This window comes from Cygnus atratus, chromosome 2 (assembly GCF_013377495.2).
Source record: "Cygnus atratus isolate AKBS03 ecotype Queensland, Australia chromosome 2, CAtr_DNAZoo_HiC_assembly, whole genome shotgun sequence".
Taxonomy (NCBI): Eukaryota; Metazoa; Chordata; class Aves; order Anseriformes; family Anatidae; genus Cygnus; species Cygnus atratus.
The window spans coordinates 10,633,093-10,656,900 of record NC_066363.1 but is presented as its reverse complement, the minus strand read 5'-3'; the positions used below and the strand labels follow the sequence as shown (position 1 = coordinate 10,656,900).

Sequence of the window (23,808 nt, the reverse complement as noted above, 5' to 3'; positions counted from 1 at the left end):
CGGAGAGGGGCTGAGGAGAGAAGCGGGAGGGAAGCGAGCCGGGGCGTAGAGGAGGAGCTGAGAAGCGGCAGGCAGGGACTCGGCGGGGCCGGGAGCTGACGGCCGCCGGAGCGGGCGGCGACGGGGGCAGGTGCGGGAGCTGCCTTCAGCCGCAGGGCGGCGGCCGCCCGCGGGGCGGGGGGCTCGGCTCGGCGGCCCGGGCAGCGGCGGCCCCCGGGCCCTATGGTGCCGCGGCGGGACTCGGCTCCTGCTCGCCGCCTTCCGAGGGGGCCCGCGGAGCGGCGCGGGGCAGCGGAGCCCAACGGCGTTTGGCTGGCATGAGGAACCTGCCGATCCTCCTCCTCCTCTGCTGGAGCCTGGGGCGGGTAAGTCACCCTGAGGAGGGAGGGTAGCGCTCGCCCCTCGCTCCGCACTGCCAGCCCTGCCCCGTCTGCCCCGCTCCTGCCCCGGAGCCGCCTGTGGCTGTTCCCTCACAGCTTCCCCCGTCCCCCTGAGGGGACTCCGAGGCAGCCGTAGCAGGTGCGAGGGACCTCGGCTGGGCAAACTCTCTCCGGGCGGGAGATAAGCGACTTGTGCCGCTGTTATTGCAGGACGGCGAATGATCCCCACCCATCCACAGGGATTTGGGGCTCCTCAGCCCCGCCGGCACCCCGGCAGGTGGCGGTTCCGGGGGGACCCCGCAGCCCCGGCTGCTCCTCAGGGGCGGGGACGGCTCCTGCCCCTGCCGAGCTGGGCTGAGGGGAGCGGGCGGCGGGGCCGGACCCCCCGGGCCGGTGGCGGTTGGGTCTTGTTCCCGGTGGTTGTGACTTGTTCCCGGTTATTGTGGCTTGTTCCCGGTGGCTGTGGGTTATTCTTGGTTGTTTTAGTTATCTCGGCTGTCCCCGAAAACTACACCGAGAGTTTCCACAGGCACCGCAGAGCATTGCCGTGGTACGGTCTAGAGGGTCATTAGCAATTGTAGTACGTGCACAGTTAATTCCTCTGTAATATTAACATAAAAAAGCATTCAGAATATTAAAATAATTTCTTTTAAGGTGTCTTCCTTCCACATCTGTATATTTTTAAGTGTTTCTTCAGTTGTAAGAAACTTCAGTTTCTTGCAGTCTTTAAAAGGCTACAATGTTTCAAAAAACATGACCTCAAATGAAATAATAATAAAAATCTACCCTCTGAATCTTACTGTTTTGTTACTGTAAATTTAAAATCTGAGACCATTTCCAACAAGAGTTGGGAAAACATGCCGAAGGTAAATATAAACTACTTGTCAAACAAAACGTTTTTGCCAACCGATTGCTATTCTGCGTGCCTTAAAGATTGTTCAGCCACTAAGAATGCTGAGAGACTCTTCAGCTGGATTTCCAAGTCCCTTTGTACCTTTGTAATACACACTACAGTGCACACAGGTCTGTAATCACTACTTACAAAGAATAGCCTACACTTGGTAAAGCAGAAGGAAAGACAGATACGCATATCTGGCTGGCCCTGAAGGCTGGTGAGTGCCCCCAAAATTCATTTTGGGGTTCTCGATGTGTTTCGGGACACCATCAGTGCTACACAGTCTTGAGCCCTAAATCTCTTTAGCTAGGTGAAGTACATCTGAAGGAAACTGGGCTGTGTATTGGAACAAAGTATGTTACGGTTTGGCATGCATCCCGTGTTTGAAAAGTAATGTTGCATTACCTTAGGGTACTACCAAATTTATGTTCTCGAAGTAATCTTCAATATTAGATCACTGGTAGTGGGAAAGTTGTGGTTCTTTTCTAAGTACTTATTTTGTAAATTTCATTCATGGCAGTAGCTGCTTTGATTTACTCCGCATTTATTTAACATTTCCATTAACTGGAATCCACCTTTCCAACACCCATTAATTCTTGCACTTTTTGATGAGTAGGAGGTCTACTGTCAGCTAGTGAATGCTTGCAATTGACAAAATAACATTTTTTTTTTTTTTTTTTTTTTACAAAATCTGTTATATGGAAGGAAAATGCAGTAAAAGTCATTATGTTTACATAAGCCTTTTATTCTAAGTAGGAGCTATCTGGAAAGCACATAATACATAACAATATGCTGTTATTTTCAGTTTAACTCTGAACTTTCTACAATAACTGCTAGGAATCCTAATTTAAGTTAAGGATTTGTAAAAATTCCTTTAAAAAAATACCTGCCCAGAAAGCTTATAATTTAAATAGTCAAAATATGGGAAATGGAAATAAGGTTCTGTTTTCATAGATGATGAAATGACAAACTTTGAGGAGAAGAGACAGATTTCTGGAGTTTCTGTAGAAAACATCTCCTGCTGTTATCTTACAGTTAAGCTATGTTATGTTATGCTTATGGTTATCACGATGTATTTTTAAAAGCTGTGCAACTGGCTTGCCCACAGGGAGCCCGTGGAATAACCAGGCTCTCAGTCCTAACTCCGGGTCCCAGGTTCCAGGTCCCCAATCACAGCTTCATTAAGCATTGCAGTTTTGAAAAATAGTGTCTGATGAATCAGAGACTATTACCAGATCCTGCTATTAAATGTCTCCCAGAAAAAGTAAGAGACACCACCCTTTTCTTTGTAGCTAAAAGTGTGAGGATGACTGAAGTACAGCATATTCGTGTTTTATTTCATTATGATCTCTGTGAGTCCCACTGATGTCAGCACAACTTCCTAGTGTCTTGTTTCTCTCCCCATCTATATCCCTGTCTCTTCCCATGGACATAAATAATTGGGGGCAGGGCCGTAAGTGAGTAAAGGCAATATTGTGTTAATTTAAAATAACACCTTTTTTTTTTTTTTCTCAATCAAATGAGATTTGAATCAAATAATCATGCTCTGAGGCCTTCGTGACATAAAATATACATGGTGGAAATGGGAAGAAAATCAAAATTGACCATGTCAAAGATAATGCAGTTTGATTTGGTTTTATGTTCTGTGTTTACTTTCTTGCTTCAGTTTAACTCATTGTTTTGTTGGAGGAAGAAAGTATTGGCAAATGCACTAGAAGGTTAAATATTTTCTTGTAAATGACAGTTAACCTGAGAATGCTACAGGCAGGAATTAGTGAATGCTCTAGTGCATTATTTTAACCTTCTGTTTTGAAAAGTCAGTGTGTGAGAAGCTAAAATGGGCACCGTTTGTGTGCGTAAAATGTTGAGCACATACTTAGGCAAAAATAGTATCAGTTTAAGTTTTAGATTTCATTATTAGTAGTTGGATCCTTTATAAAGCATTTTAATTCGTTTCTCAAGACCCTGGCCCATTTGTTAATTTGACACAGGTGAATGGTGTCCATCCAGAATGCAGATTTCAGTTGGAGATTCACAAGGAGGAAACAAGGTGCATGGAACTTCTAAAGAATGCAAAACCAGTGGACTACAAAGGTAAGAAAAGATGAGCTGTAATGTCGAGACAACTGGAGTACTGAGGTTTTTCTCCCTTTACCTTCTTTGCTAGCTCAATTGCAGTTGTCATATTTCTTTGTATTGTGCTTATAATTTCTATGTATTTTAAAATGCATTAAAAAAAAAAAGCTTTAAAAAGCTTTTTGCCTTAAAATTACAGCCACAGCAAACATGTGGTGAGAGGTGTGCTGGGCTAGGCATGCTAGATGGGAGAAAATATGCACTGATGTTTTAGGCTGTTGCTGCTATTATTTTTCACAGGCAGAAAAGCTGCAGGGTGGTTCTGATAGGACCAGCAGAAAGAGCAAGTCTGAGGAAAAGTTGAAAGCCTTGGATCCAAGTGTCTCACTCTAGCACCGTTTGAAAGTAAAATACTAGTGGCAGGAATGATCACTGGGTTTTCCAGGCAGGAGATGTTTTAGACACAAGATCAGATTCACCTGCATAAGGCCACAGTCATGCAAAGGAAAAATTGGACACTAGTGTTACATTCAGAAAACAAATTTGCTCTGTTACTATAGCATTTTTATCTTCTGTCTAGATAGAAAGAAATACACAGATGCAGATATAGCCAACAGGAATTCGACAGAGGAAAAAGGGAAGAGGAGAATGTATTTTTTTAAAATTTTTATTTTATTTTAGATTTTCCTAGATTTCCCTGATACAGTTTCACGTGAGTAGAACATAAGATTATCAAAAACGAACAAACAGAAAAGTATGACAGTTTTCTTTTAAGCTGGTGCTGTGGATAAAGCCATTTGTTCAGCAAGCAAAATGTGAAGGTGACAGATAAATCCAGCCAGAAAATGAAAAGCAAATCTGTAACATATGTAACATAATCTGTAAGGTATGTAGGATGCCAGGAACTTGGTTAAGTTGGGGTTTTTAGGAAAGTTGAAAGTCTGTATTTATTATATTTGTGTGGTTTTTGTTTGTTTGTTTGTTTTGTTTTTTAAACTGCCAAATGTACTAATGTTTTGTAATTAGTTATCTTTTGTAAACCATATGCAGAACTTGTGAGCAGAAAGCAGTCTCTATGTCCCTCCTGGTGAAAAGGTAAAAGTGCTTCTTGGAGCGCTTCATTTGCATACGATACTTGCCCAGTGCTCCTCTGGTAGCATGCAGAATATTGAAGGAAAGGTGGATTCTCAGCGAGATGTAGAAAAATGGAAGGAAAATTTAGATCTAAGGGCACGTTTTGGGGTTCAAAAGAGAATTTTGATTCTTACAAAGTAAAGTCACATCTAAAACTAATCATTAACTTTCTGTTGTCAAATGCTTTTCAAGTGGTTGGAAGGATTTCACTTCAAATTAGTTGAAATATCTCATTGGTGTCCTGCATTTTGCTGTTGTAGTGCCGTTATGTGGCTCCTTGGAAGACTCTTGCAGTGCAGTATTTTTTCTTTGGCTGAATTAGGTGATATGCAGTATATTTGCTTTTGCATAATCTCTCCGTTTTGAATAGTCTCTGAAGATGATTGTGATACTTAAAGGACCTGCAAACTGCAGTGCCCTTTGAGCATAAACACAAGTCCCAAATCATAATCCCTTCTCCACCTCTTTTCTTGATTTGAATTTGTAAATCCCTCAGTGCGTATTCTAATACCAATTTGTATACAATGATTAAAAGGATCATCATCAGTTTTGTATTTTACTATTGTTTCTCATTTTGATTAATCCAAATCAGTAATTAGAAAAATTATAATAACAGTGAGTCTCTTCCAAGCAAATTCTTAATGGAATAATTTATTTACATTTAGATTTTTTATTTATATGAGCGATGAGAGATGTCTGTTACATAAATAATACCAGTGTGAAGCCATATGCAGAAATAATTACTAGCCTTGCTTAATGAATTAAATTATGAATTAGTAAACTCACTATTAGCTGTTACAAGGCTTTGAAAGTGAAGTTTTCTTCAAGATGTATTTTTGTGATCCAGATGCTGTGCTGCTCTAAGGGTATCCTTGTCATGCACACCAGTTTCATTTTGGGTTTCCCTGGTGAAGAGGTTTTCTGGCAATATTTCTTTCAAAGCTTCTTTTCGCTGAAAGAGTGGAGTTTCCTGAAGACAAAATGCTGTGTAAGAACTTTATAACCTCAAAGCAGACAGTATCTGATGCTGTTGATTTAGCTGTGCAGGTAGAGATACAAGAGCAGTGGAAGGATTTATGAATTTAATTGAATGCCTGGCTGAAACAAATGGAATATTCAATTTTGTAGGAGACTGTAATAAAGCCCCTATGGTAATGAACCAGTAGTAACTTTATGTTTAATGTTACAGGAGAATTTATCTTATGCTTCACGTTACAGATACCTTTACCAACAACCTGTCCAGAAGAGCCTGTGTTAAAAATATTTGTTTGTATTTACTAAAATATTAATGTGTCCTTATTTTCCAAATAAAATCTCTGAATTCATACTAAGATGTAAGGAGTATTTTGAACAGAGACATGCAGATTTTCACAGCAATACTCTGGCTGCTAATGAAGAAGAGTTACTAATGAGAATTGGCAAGCTGGAACTAGTCTAAGCCCTAGCTCCACACCTAAAACTTGTATTGCTCTTGAAACATAATTCATTACAATAAATTCACAAAACCCACTTCAGTTTTTCCTGAATGAGAAAGACAGTTATACAACCCTTGTCACACTTTTCGGACTTCAGTATATGATACCTGCCTCACAAAAGTTACAATGAAATACAAGGTCCTGTCTAGAATTTGGAAATGAAGGTTCACTGGAGGCTTGGGTCCCCATTATCAAAATCAGTGGGAATTTTTCCATTAACTTCTTGAGCACCTGGGAAGCCTTCACATCTCTGTGTAACATGCTCCAGAATTTGACTGTCATACACAGTTAATGAGTTTGGGAGGGTCCAAATTTCATAGGACAGGCAGTTTGTCCCTTTGGCCTAAATAGCAACTATGTGCGGAATACCGTATGTGTACTAATACTTCTCATCTCTGTGCTAGGAATATATAAAGGAAAGATTTAACGATGACTGTGGGTTGGTTTTTTCTGACATCATAAAATGATGTTATAGTCATCGTGAGCTGCTTTATAAAGTGCTGAAGAGTTACTTCACTGCATAATTTCTGTAGTGTGCTTAAAATTATTGGCTATGAAGTCCATGAAGGACCTTCTTGCTTCATGGTTTAATAAAGCAATAGTGGGTTTTCCAAGGAAACACTGTATAAATACTGTGTAAACATCCTCTGAACAATGTTAAGGATATATTAAAAGCACATGACTTTCTGATTTGCACCCTTTGGGGGAATTTCAGGCGTTAGCCTTTCTTCCATAGTGGAGAGTATTACACTACATTTAATGAAAAAGACACTCTCCAAAGATACATGGCAGTGCCTTCATTTGTGTAGTGATTGTGATCTTAGCAAATCTAGTTGTTTATTTTATGTAGACAGCATTAGCTTCCATCCACATTTTTCTCCTTCTATAATTTGACATGTAAGGTATGGATGCACCTGAGCTAGAAGCCTAAGAGACCTCTGGCTGTTGTCTTGTTTTTGGCGGGCAGATTAATTCCATTCTAAGTTGCCCATAATTTATGGGCTTTGAGGTTCATATGAGAAAACACTATTTCGTATTTTACATTCTACCCATGACCTGTGTTCTCACACACACGAAAAAAAGGTCCCAATACAAATGATTGCAAATACACAAAAATACACCACCAGTTTCTGTCTTTGCTCAGTATTGAGAATTTTGCCTTATAGAGCAATTGATTAATTTCTGTTCACCTTTAAGTGAAAAGTGAAATCTTATAATCAACAATGTTGAAACTCAGTTAATAGGCTTTATAACAGGGTTCTACAACAAAAAGTTCTAAAACGATTTCAGTATAAAAAACTGAAGTCAATTTAAAAAAAAAAAATTGGCCTGAGTGGCTACACAGTTAAATAAATCTTTTCAGTTCTTGCTTTCCAAAATGTTTTTTTTTTTTTTTTTGTGAGACCCATATGCCCAACAATGCATTTATTTTTACATATGACATCTTAACTTTGAGGAAAGGATGTAGATGGAAAGAAAAATGGCTTTGGAAAGAATTTCATAAACCTTTCAAAGAGCAGCTTCTTAATGCCCGTAGTAATGGGAAATTAAAATGGACAGGACTACCAAAACGATATGCTCACTTATTCATAAATTTAAAGAGGAAGCAATGTTACTGTATAATCTAATCTCCTGAACTACACTGCCAGAATTTCCCTCAGTGATTGCCGCACCAAATTTCTCTGAAAGCTGTTCACAATGATGGGAATCAAATATTGGTTGAAAAGTTAGTTTGTCTAACAAATCTCTGCTGTTAAGGTTACTTCTACAGTTAGGTGCCTATCATGCATTCCAAACCCACACATATACACACATACATATTTCTGTATCACACAAATGAAGGACTAACTCTGAGTATAAGTATACCAACCTGAAGATCACTCTCTTCTCCATATCAGTAAATAAGAGACGTACACAAAGCTGGATGAGGTCTGTCTTTTGCTGCATGAAAAGGAACCTTCTCAAGGTTCCCTCTTTCTTAATCCTCTCAATTTCATCAAGGTCTTTAATCAGTTAATGTTTGTTTTTGCAGCTTTCTCTGTAAGATGAGTCAGTAGTTTAGACTGCAGCACTGCTTAAGAGTTATCTGAGGTGGCATTAAAAGTAGAGTTTAAAGATAGGGGGACCATGGAACTTCCTTTCACACAGCACCAGTAGCTCATGTCAAGACAACTTCTCTGAGCTGAGTTGCTGCTTTTCTAGCTGCAGAACAGGCATGCTGCTACTTTTTGGTTCATGCATTTTTTTCAAATATTTGAGAAGCTGAGGAGACTGTTTTGAATGTTTGGTTATTTGTGGCTTTCCTTAATTGGAGTGTCATTGTTAATGAAACCACATAAAACTGTCAACATCTGGGCTTTGGTGTAAGCTATACTTAATTATTTGAGAGCAGAAGACAGAGTGAGCTGGCTAGTCTTTTAAGGAGCTGGGCTATAGGTGAGAAAGCACCTTGAATGAAAGGAGGTATGGGAAGTGTAGTAGCCTATGGAAAACTAATCAACATGAAAAAAAGTGGAGAAGAACAAAAAAATGTCCTGGTCAGCCTCGTTCCAAAACTCACACCATGAAGTTACTAAGAGTGACCAAATGAAGCTTTTCTGAAAGGAAAAGAAGCAACATGTGGTTCTATTCTACAATTTTGAAGGTCTAAAATTTCTACGCCCCCAGAAGGTAAGTAGAAATTCATCAGTGGATATTAACAAATGGCATTTGGTACCCTGAAGAAAGTAATTGTACAACCATAAAGGAATTTATTGTAGTTTTTGGAAGATTCTGAAAGAAATTCCAGCCACACACAGTTTTGAATTTGAGTCTTGATAGAGACAACTTTGACCTTGACAGTCTACTCTCTACTACATCCAAAGTTCAGATGCCATGAAGAAACAGTCCTGAATGCACTAAAAAATTTCCAATTAATAAATCAAATAGCACATAGGTGAGAAATAATCCAAACTAACAGAAATTTATAGTCCCAGTACCTTACATGGATTTTTTTTTTTTGTGTGTGTGTGTGTGAATTTTATATGAAAAGGAGATTGATATTTAATGGTATTTTGTGAAGAATGGACAGCATGTCTAAATTGGGGCAAGACAAAGGTGAACATAGCTCTTACAGCTTTGCCTATAAACACGTATTTTTCCAGTATAAGACAAAATTATGTTCTTATGGTAAGATAAGAGTGCTGTCTATTCATACAAAAACACATTCTGTTGTCTCCAAGAAACATTTTAAGTAATTAGAAAGCAAGATTTATTTGGTAGAAAATTTGAATGGAAATGTGTTTTCTTTTTCAGAGCTTTTTTTTTTTTTTTTTTAAATGTTTAGCTCAAAACTTCCATATTTCATTACAGTGCTCTAATATGTAAATTACCTTAAAACTAAAATTGACCTACATATTTTTGATATTCTGGTGGGAAACTGTTCTTCAGAAAGGAAATACAGTATTTCTGAAATTTCTTAATTTAGTGAAACCCAGTAATCCCCCAGAAGCCTCAATAACAGCATTTTTGCCATTCCTAGTAAAAGGATTGGCTTTTAAAAATCTATAAACAGAAAACATTTTAGATGGATATGAGATAAAGCCTATTGTATTTTTCATTTTGTTTGACTAGTTAAATCTGGTGTATATTGTGTAACGTCCCTAAATTCTTCTCATTGTGTGTGTGTAATTTTAGTTGATCAGTAATTAAAAAATGTTTATATTCACGTTTCCTCAGCATTTGTGCCTGATCAGAGCCTGTATACATTCTGCAAGGTTTCACAACAGTGCTATAGTTCAGCATAGGCATTGTGGAGCTGTTTCTGGACAGTTTTGCAGCTCGTGTCCTCATGTACACAGGAGCAAAGGCCACCAGCTCCCAGGGCCTGTCCCACCCACAGCCAGGGAGCAGAGCAGGCCGGGGCCATCAGGCACCTCCTTGGGGGCATCAGCCCTTGGGTGAGGGTCAGGATCAAGCCTGGTACAGAGTACCAGGGTTGGACATAGCCCTGGAATGGCTTGGCAGGACCACAGGGGTGGATCGGAGCCCAGGCCAAGGCAGGCACAGGCGTCGGTGATGACGCTGAAGACAGGTTCACCCCCAGCACAGCTGAAGGTGAGCCCAGACCTGAGCTTAGCTGGGCAGGGGGAGCGGGGCAGCACCCAGGTGATGCTGGTCAGGGACATTAAGGCCTATTGGAGTGTTCAGGGTCCAGACTTACATAGACGCAAATAACTTCAGCAAAGTACCTTGGAGCAGTGGTGCTTTTGCTACTGTCTTCTTATTATTACCACTTTAAGCAGTTCTGCTGTGTTTTCTTTGCTTCCAATTTGCTAACTCACTTTTTCTTGATCCCCTCTTTTTCCTTTCTTTATTATTACTTGTTTGAAATTGCAGGAAAAAAAATCAGTCTGTAGTTTCTATATGTTCATAATGTTTCAGTCTTTCAGTTTCTATATGTTCATAAATTCTCATGCAGCCTAAATTACATGTTGCAGTGTTCAGACCTACAGTCTAGAAAAGATTGCCCGTAAGAGGTGAGTTTGCTTTTGCTTTGTCAAGTTAAGTACAAAAATCAAAATGTTTCCCTGTTTGAAAAATAAACCATAGACTAGCTGACAACTTCCTGGCAGATTTTCTTTCATTTTGTTTCATGTATCATGCACGCTTAGTTTAAAAAAAAATTGTAAACTTCTCCTTGAATCGGCAATTTTTAAATACAAATGCGAAGTGCCACCTAGTGGTCAATGTATGGGTAAGATGTGTGTATAAACAAAGCTTTCCTGTACAAAGCCACTGTTACAAATTTTTACAAGTGAAGAAGCACGCATAGGTAAGCAAACCTGTCACTCAAAGACTGAGTGTCAGACAGCAGGATGATGAATGTGGTAAGCTGAGAAAAATACGTAAGCTGAAAAAAAAAAAAGAGAAACAAAATTTTGCTGTCTTTTTCCTTTCATTATGAATTATCTACAAATATATTATCTGCAAATGCATTACAAGCACTAAAGACCAAACATTCAAATCAAGTAAGTAATCTCTTTTCAACTAAGAATATCATCAGTAGTATCATCTGGAGGAACAGGGGGGAGCATCAGAGTAGTGACACAGTAGCCAAGCTGATGAGAGAGTCACTGAAAAAAGGTTTTCCGGGAAGATAGATTGTTTGCTTGGATAGTCTGAGTGACTCACCACGGAAGTAACTGATGGAAATGAAGAGGATGAAAAGAGTTTGTTATGTGTAGGGTGCAGGAGAGTTCTTCTAGGCATCACAGAAATAGGAATGAAGAACCCTTTTTTTACCTTTTTTTTTTCCCCCTTTGCTAGCCTTATTAATAGGTAAAGTAGGAAGCAAAGAGAATGGCAGTAGAGATACTCAGAAAAGTTAGGCAGCCAAGGCAGAGCAGCAGTTGAGCTGATCTTATGTGTGTAAATATCAGGGTGAAAGTACAAAAACATTCAAGGCTTGAGAATTTATTAGAGCTGTATACAAACATAGAGACTAAATCCATAAAATTAAAAAAAAAAAAAAGAACATAAATATACTTTTGGATACTTAGAATAAAAGAAACAGTTTTTTTTTTTTTTTAATGTGATAAATATAGAAAACTGCAGAGACTACATGAAATAAACATTGGAACATTTTACTTTTTTTGACATTTTCTAATAAACTTTTAAAAATATTACTGCAATTATTGATAGAATACTTATTATAACTAAAACATAAAACTTTATTTAAAGATGTTAATTCAAATGTTTTATATTGGAATTAGTTAATATCCTTTGGAGGCAGTAGGAATCAGGTTTAGTATGTGGGAGATGGGTGAAACTTCCAGAGAATGAGCATACAAAATGATTTTCTGAAATGTGGAAGTGATGAATAACAGTCCAGAAATCCTAACACTGACTGAATAAATGGCTTGACAGAGTAGTAGAGAGTGAGTATAGAAAGCAGTCAATCAAGCTAGATATTCAATGTGCAGAGACACATTAAACCTAGCCCTTATCTCGCCTTCATTTTCCAGCAGTATAGATATTTGCAGCTCTCTAGGGAGCTCTACAGCCAGTGGGGAAAACCAGTCAATTGTAGGGAGCAATCAATCTGGCCTATTTTCATGTGTCTCAGAATGGGGTGAATTGTGTTCTGTCACCCTCTGACAATATTTTGTGTTTTTGTGTTAACTGTAAAATGGGTCTATGGTGGCTAAAGAGCAGTATCTACTTGAAGTCCCGTGAATCCCACCTAGGTCTCTAGGTGTGACACATCTTGAATTTCCAAGATCAGTGGGAAACTAATTGCTATTTTCAATTGTGCATAGTTAAGCTTATGCTGTACAATAGAAGGATGTTGTTGGGGTGGAAGAGACAAACTGATGCAAGCGTATAAACTTGTTAATCGTATCCCACTTCTGCAGAACAGGTACATTTTGCTAAGAGAAGAAAATGATATATGACTGCAATCTTGTCAAAACTATGTAGTAATAGGAGGGGGAAATGAGGAAAAGCGTAAGCTGAGAGACCAGAAAAGTGCATATTGTTTAACAGTTGTACTTCCAGCAGTCTTTATCAGCACGGTGTTCAGTAACACCAGAATTTCAGCTTTCATCCGTAGACCAGTTTTCAGAAACACACTGTAGTCATTCAGTGAATATAAATGCCTCCAGGACATTTCAGCAGTTTTCTCAGATTTCCTGTACAATAATAAATAAGCCAGTAAATATGCATAAATCGAGACCTAATGTTCTTGGAATTCTGATGACAGCCACTCAGGTTTCACTTCCATGATTGCTGATGCATTTGAATGTAGCCTTTTTTTTATAGAAATACATCTTTTGTGTTATTTCATCTATTTGATTTAAGGAGTATGAAAAAGTGTCTTTCTTTTCTCTGGGGTATATACCTGTAAAGTCCTAAGATACTGGGGAAAAACTGGGGTAAAGAGTATATTCCCTGGAAATCATTTGTGACTTGTAATGGTTTGAACAACAAAAACTTGTATACCGTTTTACTTTCTACAAGCTAGCTTCAAGAACTGTTGCAAATTGTATTGATGATTTTGATTGGAATAGGACTTGGACCTCCATATTTCTATACGATATTTTATGTGAGTGATGCTTGAATAAGAATTTGGGGTGCAGGGCGAATACTGATGAAGCTCTGAAGTCCACATTGTTCAGCTGCTTTTTTAGCAAAGCCTTAGCCCAGTCCATACAGTTGCATGGCACAAATTTGTAAAGGCTTCTGAACAGTTTGCGGCTTGCTGTAGCAAGTCCACCATCTTACAGAGTATGTGTTAAATAAAAGAGAAAATTTGTGAAAGTCATCAGCTCTTATGGGCGTGCATGAACACTTCCATGACTCATCTCAGCTCTCACTTGTTACTGAAAATGGGGGTGAACTAAAAAGGTCTGAAGTCGCACAAGATGCTAATTATTCTTGTGTACTCCAGGATTTGTTTATGCTGGCTCAAGCAGTGCATCCATCCAAGCCAAACGAGTTTCGTTTTGCCACTATAGTTCTGAGTGCTGGTGGATGAAGAAAATAGTTTCTTTGTCTTTCTGATTACTTCTATGTGATGTTGTCGACGTTGTTTCTGGCTTAAAACCAATTGGAAAGGAAGCATGACCTGAATTGGCTAGGGTTAGCATTCTTTTACTTTGCATAAGCCCTGGTGTTACATCATAGAGAGTACGACTTAATTTTAAACTCAGAAAGCACCTAAGCACGTTTAAGTTCCATTGACTTCAAAGGGTATAAAGATGACTTGCTCAGATTTAAAGTTTGTATTTTAAATTACATACAGATGGCCAAGTCAGCATGGCCTCAAAGGTAGTATTACTAACACTAAAAAAAAAAAAAAAAAGCTACAAGTGCCAGAGGGAGTGTAAGGTAAACAGATAAAACACGGGATAGATAAAACTCATGAGCCAATTCTTAATGAAATGCGTGAATGAACTGTAGGGGCAGAAACACTGAAAAGGACACATGCTTTGTGATTATGAGGGGAAAAAAAAAGAGTGATTATCGAGTTTAAGGAGTAAAGTTGCACTGTCAGTCAGTTGCTAAAAACACTCATTCAAGGGGTAAGGATGAAAAACTTGATAAGAGTAAGTTGTCTGCGGGAAGAGGCACTTCTCAGCAGACTGTGGGATACAGCTGGAAAGAATGCTACTCTCATAGTTCCTACTCCTATGTAAGTGTCCCTTACCCTAAGGTAAGGCTAAATGAAGTCAGATATATTAGTCTAGGAGTCAAGAGTCACTAAAGGAACCAAAGTAATTAGTCCATTTTGAAGTAACTGGAAAAAGTGACAAACCAAGGTTAGACACAAAGTATTAAGCAGACAAGGGATCAATTAGAACAAATGCAAATACTTGTGGTCTAGATTTTGCAACTGAATTAATAACTTCAGACTCTGTTGGGAAGAAATAAACATTTTTAGGATTAAATTCCTCTGAACTCTGTTAGGTGTCTGCTTTAGAAATATATGAATTTAAACATGGGGCAGCAGTGCACCCTTATGGAGATGAGGTTTACCTGTATATGGTGCTGCATTAGCAACCTGGTAGATCAAGGGAAGCAGCTATTTGGCACTTTTGAGGCTACATCTGGGCTCCATTTCTGAGCTCCTTAGCATTATGCCATCAAAATGACATAGTTGTGATGAGACATATTGCAAACAAGTATATTAACTGACTTAAAAGAAGCTGGTTAATCAGCAGACTTATGATTCCCTTAAAATTTTCATAGAAAATATTATCTTCGCCTATTTCTTAAAATAGTCTAAACTTTCTTGAACTACTCATCCAAAGCTTCTACCAAGTCTTAACCTATTTACAAGATATATGTAGTAGAGTGGTTAGAGCCAAACTGAGCTTTCATGTCTGTTATTAATGCTTTTGTTACAGGATGTGTTGGAGTTTGGGATAACATCACCTGTTGGCGTCCTGCAAAGATTGGAGAGACTGTCACTGTCCCTTGCCCAAAAGTATTTAGTCTTTTTTCTGGCAAACCAGGTATTTCATTTTAAGGTTTATTTTTGCTGCCTGCACTTTAGTATTTGATAAAATAATATGTTTAAAATGTTTACTTGCAGTTTACAGGTTTTACTTTTGTAAAGAGTTAAAAGAGTAAATTTTTAACAAAGCTATTCATGATACATTGTGGAAAAAAAACAAATAATTGTCTTTGTGGTCCATATGGTATTCTTTGAGGAGCTAAACATACATTCTGATACTGCTCATCAAGGCTGAAGACATTGCTTGCTTTTTCTGACCTGTTTATGTTAATTATTAATGCAGCTGAGCCTAACAGACCTCTTTAACAGTTGCCAACGGGTCACATACAGGTTGTTCCTTTTGTGCTTTTTATGCTCCTTTTATACTGTTTTTTAGTGAAACTTGAAAGGAGCTCCTCAGTTGTCTCTTCAGATTGCTGAGACCTGTTTTAAGTCCACGATCTTCTGCGCAATCTTGTTGATATCATGCCATATTGCAGTTTAATTTTGTACTTTGCCTTGTCAGTGGGTTTTTAAAAATAGATCATGGAATTATAGCTTTTCATATATGTATCTCAAAATGCAGAAGGAAAATTCTTATCCTTGTTGCCCACGTGAGAAATCTTTGTCATGATGAACTATGCAAAACTTACCACAGTGATTTAATTATGTCTTCTAAATCTGTCTGTGGAGCCCTTTTCTAAAAATAAAACTGTACAGAAAGACTGACTTGGGATATGAATAAAATGCCTTTATTCTGAAAACTGCTGATTAAGTCTTTTTCCAGTAAAAAGCAGACAAATAAAGCAATTTACAGATGAGCAAAGGTTTTCATTCCTGGAGCTGGTGAATCTTGATTAGTTTATCACGGACAGTCTAAACAGTTTATAAAGGAGCAAGTATGTGTAATCTTGACAAAATCTTGTGAAATCTATAAAAGTATTCAAATTACTCAATAGAAAATACTATGTTGGCATAAGACAAGGCAAAATAATAAATATCAAAAATTCTTAGTATGAATTAAATCACACTGCTTCTCTTTGCCAAAAGCTAGAGCATGCTTACTCTCTATGTAAAGTTTGGACATTTGATATTTAACAACTCTTAGTGTCTTATATTTCAGTAACGTTTTCTTTTTCCTATCTAAACTCTTCCCAGTATTTTAAATTCTATCTCACTTGGGCATCAGGACAGAAAGGTCATTTCCTTTTTATCATTTGCCATAATTTGTCTTATACACAGCTTTTTTCATAGCCACCTGTTTACTGTTTGCTTGTGGAGCTAATAGAGGGATTTTTTTAGAGGTGCCTGTTCAGTTAAGAGGTCTTTTAAAATCTTGTCATTCTGTAATTTCAGAGAAGGAAGACAGCAAACATCTTGTATGGATGATTCAATTATGGCCTAATTAAGTATCTCAGCACCTTTATAATTTGTTTATGTTCCACAATATATTGTTTATTTAATTTGTATACAGAACATTGCAACTTCACTTGATTATTATAGCAGGAAATTGTCAAAATATCTTTAAATGAGAAATCTAAATCTTTTTATTTATCCAAACTAGTGAGATGCATTTTTTTTTCCTGGGAGGAAATTTAAATTCTTCTACAAAAATATCTGGAGTACTTTATCATTCATAGAATTCTTCCAAGTCACGTGTAGACTTTTTTAATACCAACAATTCTTTAAATGATTTCTTAATTTAAACTGGGAATTTTAAAAAAATTAGTTGTCATCTCATCTTTACAGCTTTTGGAGAACTGGCTCTTAATTTCTTCTGTGATGATCAGAATTACAGTTTAAGCATACTACACAATTCTCTGCTGAACATTTAATGACTTCATCTTAAATGACTGTTCACTATAAAAGCAGTCATATTATCCTATAGTGCTTCTGTATTACATGACAATGTACATATATGAATATCAGGTAGTTAATCAGTGAAGTTTCATATTAAAATGTATGTGTCAAGTAACATTATAGATTTTAAGTGAGGTTGTTATCTGAAATATTAATTGCATAGGAAGATGGTACAGAAATAAACAATGCCTTCCATAGAACATGGCCTAACTGTGTTTAAGTTAGATGGCCTTACAATACTTACAGAAGAAAATACTATAGCATATTACGTACATAGTCTTTTTCTTGCAAAAATGGCTTTGACGTAGTTTGTGGTTCTGTTAACATGTTCCTCTGCTCTGCCTGATCAGAGAATCTTCATGTACTTTTAAAGTGAAGACTCTTCAGAATGTATAAATAGGTTACATTTACTTTAAAAAATGTCATGTCTATGCCAAACTACAGAAGTGGTTCTGTGGTTTGAGAAGATACTGTGGGTTGAGGTCAAGGTCTAGTTATAAGCTAGAGAGATTTTGTAGTTTGTCGGTCAGCCCTTTGTAGGATATTTACAACTTTCAGCTGAAGACTTTATACAAAGAAGAAATTCCAGTAACCAATGAGCAAGATAAAAATCACAAAGGTTTTAGTTTGGAGTGTATATAAACACATTTAGTTATTTTTGGACAAAGCTGATCTGTGACATGTAAAATTGTTCCTGTGTGATGGAAAACAGACATCTCCATATCATTTAAAGACCAGTAGTAACCTCCAAACCACAGCAATATGTTGTTATAAATTCAAGCATCATAGATAAAAAAATTGCTCTAGGAAAGGTGAAGGGAAGTAGCTCAAGATTTAACATTGTAAGGATGTTATAATAATTTTAATGACTGTTTTTTACTTTGACATCGGACTCTTCAGTTTTCTATTGAAGCTGTTCCATATTATATACACATTAGTACATATTCGTTAGAATAAGGAGTGGTATCATGGGTTGCCCCAATTTCATTTGAGTGATTTTACAAGGGAAAAGAATCAACTTCTCAGTTCCAATCAAAAGCTTATTTTGAAATAAACTGTTCAAAATTACTTTCCAACTATACACATTTCCAGGCACATTTCCTGTACCTTCCATAACTACATTGTTTCAGTGCTTGGTTCAAAGGATGAGATATGTATTTATTTCATTGTTCTTCAACCTATCAGCAAATTTGGCCTTTAGAATGCATTACCAACCCTACCAAAATTTGCTGTAGCAGTAATTTTTCACCTTAAGAACTTTATTTATAGAATAATATTATAATAATATATAAAATAATATATTAAAATATATATATAATATAATATAGAATAATATAGAATAATATTAGAATATTTAAGAACTTTAATAACTCATAAGTTCATTTGTTACTGCCTTCTCAAGAAAGCTTAAATAGGAGTTTAGAACAACTCTCACTTAATTTCTTTTCTATCAGATTACCTTATCTACAAATTAGCCCTTTTATAGAGCAAGCTGAAATGCTCCATCCAGTATACTTTAGACAAAATAAATTTCAGACTTTTGCAGATGTTACGGAAATAGCTATTATACCAGAGAAGAAGCCTGCAATCACAGCTTGGAATTGTTTCTGTTTTCTTCAGTGCAAAGGCAACTCAGAACAACATTAAAAGCCAAAGTAAAATTAATGAAGAGCACATGAGAGAAAATGGCTGAGTATGCAGGAGAGCTAGGAAATAGAACACGTTGACAGCATATTTACAGAAGATGAGAACGTTAGATTGGTTAACAGTTCATTGATGAGTAGACTTTTGAATCCTTCTGATTTAAACTCTCAAATTTTGCTTTACAGGAAATATTAGCAAAAATTGTACGAGTAATGGATGGTCAGATATTTTTCCTGACATCTTAAGTACTTGTGGATATAATGACTATGAGGATGAGTATAAGGTAGGAAAAACATTCTTTCTATTCATTTAGATGCTGGTGTTCAAAAGAGCTATGAAACATAGTCTGCTTCCAAATAACTCACATTTTGCTCAGTCAGAATTAATGGAAATCTGTAGATGTTTTTGGTAACATCAATTGCCATATGCTTGGATTGCAAAGGTCATATAAGACAAAAACAGAAATGTAGAACTCATTAACCTCTTGAAACTCAAAACTATAAGCAGGTGTTGATTTCAGTAATGGGTCTGTATTTCTGATACCGCAGTGTTACTGGGCTTGTGCACAGTGTATTTTGCATTGTGTTATTTCTAGATATTTCTATTAAAACAAACCCTAAAACAGTAATAATCTGTTGATAATATATGTACCACTTGATTGCTTGTGTGTAAGTTATCAGATTTACATTGGACTTCAAATTGCATCAGTAAGTAGAAATGGTTCAAAAAGCTATTGAGATATCATAAATATAGCAAAAATGGAAACCTTAATTTGTTCAGTTTGTAAAACTATTCCTTGTTTTCTGTTGTTGAGGGTAGTGCTTTTTCCATGACATTTTACCTACTTTCTATCAGTTGTCTGCTGAGACTAGCAGTGCAAGATTTTGTTTACAGGCGTGAGCTCACAGTGTCAGTAGAACTTTTGTTATCATGAACAGATGAAGTCATCTCATGAATACTTTGCTGGTTGTTTTTTCCTGAATTGTAGTATGTGTGGAACAACTCTAGCAGACCTCTTCCAGCTGTTTTGCAGAGGTGTGCTGGTTTCTAGCTAAGACATGAAGTTCTTGTCATCACTTTCTGTATTTAAAAGCCCTTCCATCACTATAGTTGAAAACAGGTAATAAAGAAAATGGTTCTGGATGGCTTTACCATCCTTTCTGTATACACGTTCCAAAATATCAGTGTCATCTGATTGCTTGGGAACACACACACGTTACTGCTAAAACAGCTGTTTTAAACACTATCATCAACTGAAACATTGTCACATAGTGGCAAAATTGGTCAAGACTTAAAAAAATCAAATTAACAAATGATATTATTTCAAGTAGTGAGATGTACTTAATTAGCAGAAGAAGGAAGTATTATAAATAGAAACAGTTCTTGTTTGATGTATTTAATAATAATTTGAAGTAGTAATTTGAAATGCAAGTTGACTGTACTTGCAGGAATTAACCTAGAGAAACTGGAAATAGGAAGTAGTAGTGACATTTGAATAAGCATGATAAAGAGCAAATAATAAACCAAAAAGGATAAAAATCAGAAGAAATATGGAAAGCAGGTAACGAAAAAAATATTAATAGCACGATAGAGAGAATATCCTAGATATCTACCATAGATACTATACGACATGAGTGCATAGCAAGTTGCAGGGATGGAAAGTGGAAAATGCATTTCAAGCAACATGGCCTGAGGGTCCTTGTCCTCTTTTTTCACGTACCGGTGTCATTGCTCTGAGAATATTCTTTGCCTGAATATCGTAAGCTGGTTATTTTGGTGAGACATGGCAATAACTCTTTTTTAACCTCAATTTGACAAGTCAAAAATAAAAATTTATACAACAGTGCTGGCTTGCCACATGGTAAGTTGTTCCTGTGCAAATACTATATTTTAATGCAAATATGCAATTGTCTTAGGGTTGTTTGGTTGGTTTTGGTAGCTAAAGAAAGGATGAAATTATCGGAATAATCTGAAAAGGGAAACAGAAAATCATGTGTTTAAATCCATCTCTTTGTTGGAGAAAATATAAATAATGAAAATATCTTTCAGTAGATTTCAGAGATTTCAGGAGGCATTCCAATGCCATCTGTTACACAGAAAGGAGATGTTTTCTTCTATTTGAGTCTTAGAGCTCAGTAGTAGCACCTCAAAACAAGACGTTTTTCCTCAACATTAGTCAGCATAGTTCATTTACATTTGACCTAGAATTTCAACAAAAAGAGTTAAAAATGAATTCCTAAGTCTTCAGGTACAAAATACTTTGGACACAAAAATTTCATGTGACAATATGATTTGCAGGCAATGTATGAGGTTACTCTCAGAGTTACGGTGACTAAGGACATAATATTTTAGGAAAGGTGACAAAATACTTTTCTTATAGTTTTATTTTATTATTGTATTTAATTGTCTTAAATTTTCTTTTGTATGCTTTCTCTGAAGAAAATGTTTGCAGAGGAGGTAGAAACTCTTGGCAGTTTGCTGCCTGTTACTTCACTGCTGAATGAGTTTCCACTAAATATCCAATTAAGTATTTATTCTGGTCTTTTATGTATTTTTAAGTATTTATTCTGTATTTTTATGGTCTTTTAGGATATGGACTTATATCTCTAACTTCAAAAGATATATGGATATTTCTATACATGTGTGTGTAAAGTATGTATATTTCCATACATATTTTATATTTATTTAAATATGTGTGTATGTATGCACACACACATGTATATGTATCTCCAGATATGCTCCTGTTCGGAGCAATTATGAATTTTATGGAAGAGGTTGAGAGAAAGACATTGGCGAACAAATATTGAAGAGGTGATTAATTCATAGGTACCAAATTTTTAGACTGAAAATGCACTGAAATGAGAAAGTTTAAATAAGATACTGAAAGCAGGTCACCCATTATTTCTCTGCCAAGTTCACTGATACTGTTCAGGGTATGAAAAATTTCACTGTTTCCACAGCTTTCATTGATTTTACTCAGAGTTAAAACATTCAATTTTTATTCCATGTCAAATGGTATTTTAGCAGGTTCTATAAAAAGAAAATATTTGCATAACATTTTGAAATTAACAATAAGTTGCTGATACAGAATCCTTAAATATAATGTTTTATTTGATATTAGATCTTAGTTTAGTAGTCTTCAGTGCTTGTCTGTATTTATAGACTACTTCGACAAGTGTGACTGAACAATTGTTGTCATCACATCAAATTGTGTATTTAAACCTTTATTATATACTTCCAATCTCATTCCTATAAGAAAATTAAATGCTGCTAACCTTCAAGATCATGTTTTAGCTTCATCCCAGTCATTCGAATAAGTATCTTCTTTTTTTTCCTTGTGTATTTCTGTTGAGCTCATGGTGTCACAATGGCAAAATGAGTGAATTGATTTGACCGTGCTAGAAAAATATGTCAAGGTGTGTAAACCCAACCCAAGTCTTGCTGCAACCTTTTCTTTCATGTGGACGTATTTTGACATCTTTTATCTAGACTCATGAGTATTAGCTGTCCTCATAGGGTATTAGGCTCTCTGTCTGCATTACTAACACAAGGTAAGATGCATGGTGAATGTAAAGGACTGCAATATGTACACTTTATTTAAAGTAATGACTGGGTCAGCCAATACAGCTTTATCTAATCTTAGTCTGAATTGGCCCAAGGTTTATTAAATCACACACCGTACAATAAATACAAGTCACAGGCTATGTGATTTGAATACTTGGGTCATATGAAGACATATTCATGAAGCGAAAGATCCTCAGTGCTATTATACATGAGGATACTGTTGCTGCTTGTGCATAAGTGGAAACGTTGGTGAGAGAAATATCCTCTTGTTTGGCAAGTTTCCTGAAGCAACTACTCTTAGGCTGCTGTCATAATATCCTAGGTGTGCTCCTCGAGGTACACAACCCAAGACAGTTGGAGTCATGGCAGCAAGGTCAGGTTTGTCTGACTCGGACAAACTCTGTCTTGAATTTCTATAGCTACCTTTAGAAAACAGATTAATTACTACTATCCATGAAGTGGTTCATTGCTCTAGATCATTTGTCCCGAATCTAAATTGAATGCTTCCCTCTCAAGAAAATGTAATGCAGGTTGCTGTCTACCAATGCTATTTTGTGTGCCTGTGAGTCATGCTATTGTTATTTACATTACATTCTGCATTTTTCATTACTTTTTCATAAGATGTAATTAAGAGATCGGTATTCCTTAAAATAAATACAAAATTTTCTTCCATTGGCTTCAAGTGAGAAGGACTGGGCTTGAATATAATCTGATATTCTCTCCTGTGGGAGTACAGTGGGAATTTAATTTATTAATTGCAGATTGCCCACAGACTCTGAAAAATGTCTGTACATACTGAGAAAGTTCACATTCACAGGTACACATATACTGGTATATATTTACACAGGAAAGTAATGAGGTTTTTGCGTTGTTAAAATTGCCATCTCTCCTTTATGATTTGAACTTTGAATAAGATGATATTCTTATTAAACAGCTAAAATTAATCTCTATTTTTAGTAGGTACTTTAAGCATTGCTGGTTTCTTCTTTTCTTGGATGATATTTAGGCTTAAAGTGAACTGAAAGAGAACCATGTTGAAAAAGGAATATCATTAATTTGTTATATAAAGATTGTTAAATACTGAGGAATACAAATTTTGTTAGATATATTTTTAGTAAATTCTGTTCTGTGCCATGCCATCAAAAAATGTGTGCCTAATAAGAAATAAGCAAATTGTACATAACATATCATCCATTTCTTTATTTCAGTATATATTTGCACTCATATTAACTGCTACAAGTGTTTAGAAATGGCTACTGTGCTGTTGAAGTTAATTTTACAAAAGGAATGAGCTTTTTTTTTTTTTTATAATATTCACATTTACATTTGCTGATTTCAGTATTTCTAATGCACTGAACTAGTTTACTAGGCCCAAACAATTTTATATTGATTGTGCAGTTTAAGGTTTTCTGATACATTCTTCCAATATCAATATTTGTATATTATGGAATGTACTCTGACATGTATATTATAAAAATGTGAGAGCTCATATTTTAATATAATTGCAAATATCACATCTGTGAATACTAAACTCTTACGTACAGTATTACAGGAATATACTGGACCCCAGAATAAACAAAATAGAGTCATCTGTGATGATCATACTTTAGTAGTGATATTTTAGTAGTTATATTTTTTAGTAGTTATATTTTTTGATGAAATAAGTAGGGAGGTTTGTGTTCATCTTTTATGTCAAGGGTAATATCTGGTCAATAGTGAAACTCCTTTGGATAAAGAATCCAGTCCTGTGCTTCACTCGACGTGTTTTGTCCTTTAGCACAAAATTACCCTCTCACCCCTAGA

At 36.4% G+C, this 23,808-nt stretch overlaps 1 protein-coding gene across 1 annotated transcript in view; it reads left to right on the top strand.

Moving 5' to 3' along the window:
* The first annotated feature begins 317 nt into the window (after positions 1-317).
* VIPR2 (vasoactive intestinal peptide receptor 2) overlaps positions 318-23,808 on the top strand; it is a 58,147-nt gene continuing 34,656 nt past the window's right edge. The window contains exons 1-4 of the mRNA XM_035564298.2: positions 318-365; positions 3,267-3,369; positions 14,849-14,956; positions 18,627-18,724. Of these exons, the coding sequence (XP_035420191.1) occupies positions 318-365; positions 3,267-3,369; positions 14,849-14,956; positions 18,627-18,724 (357 nt within the window). The remainder of the gene's footprint in view (positions 366-3,266; positions 3,370-14,848; positions 14,957-18,626; positions 18,725-23,808) is intronic.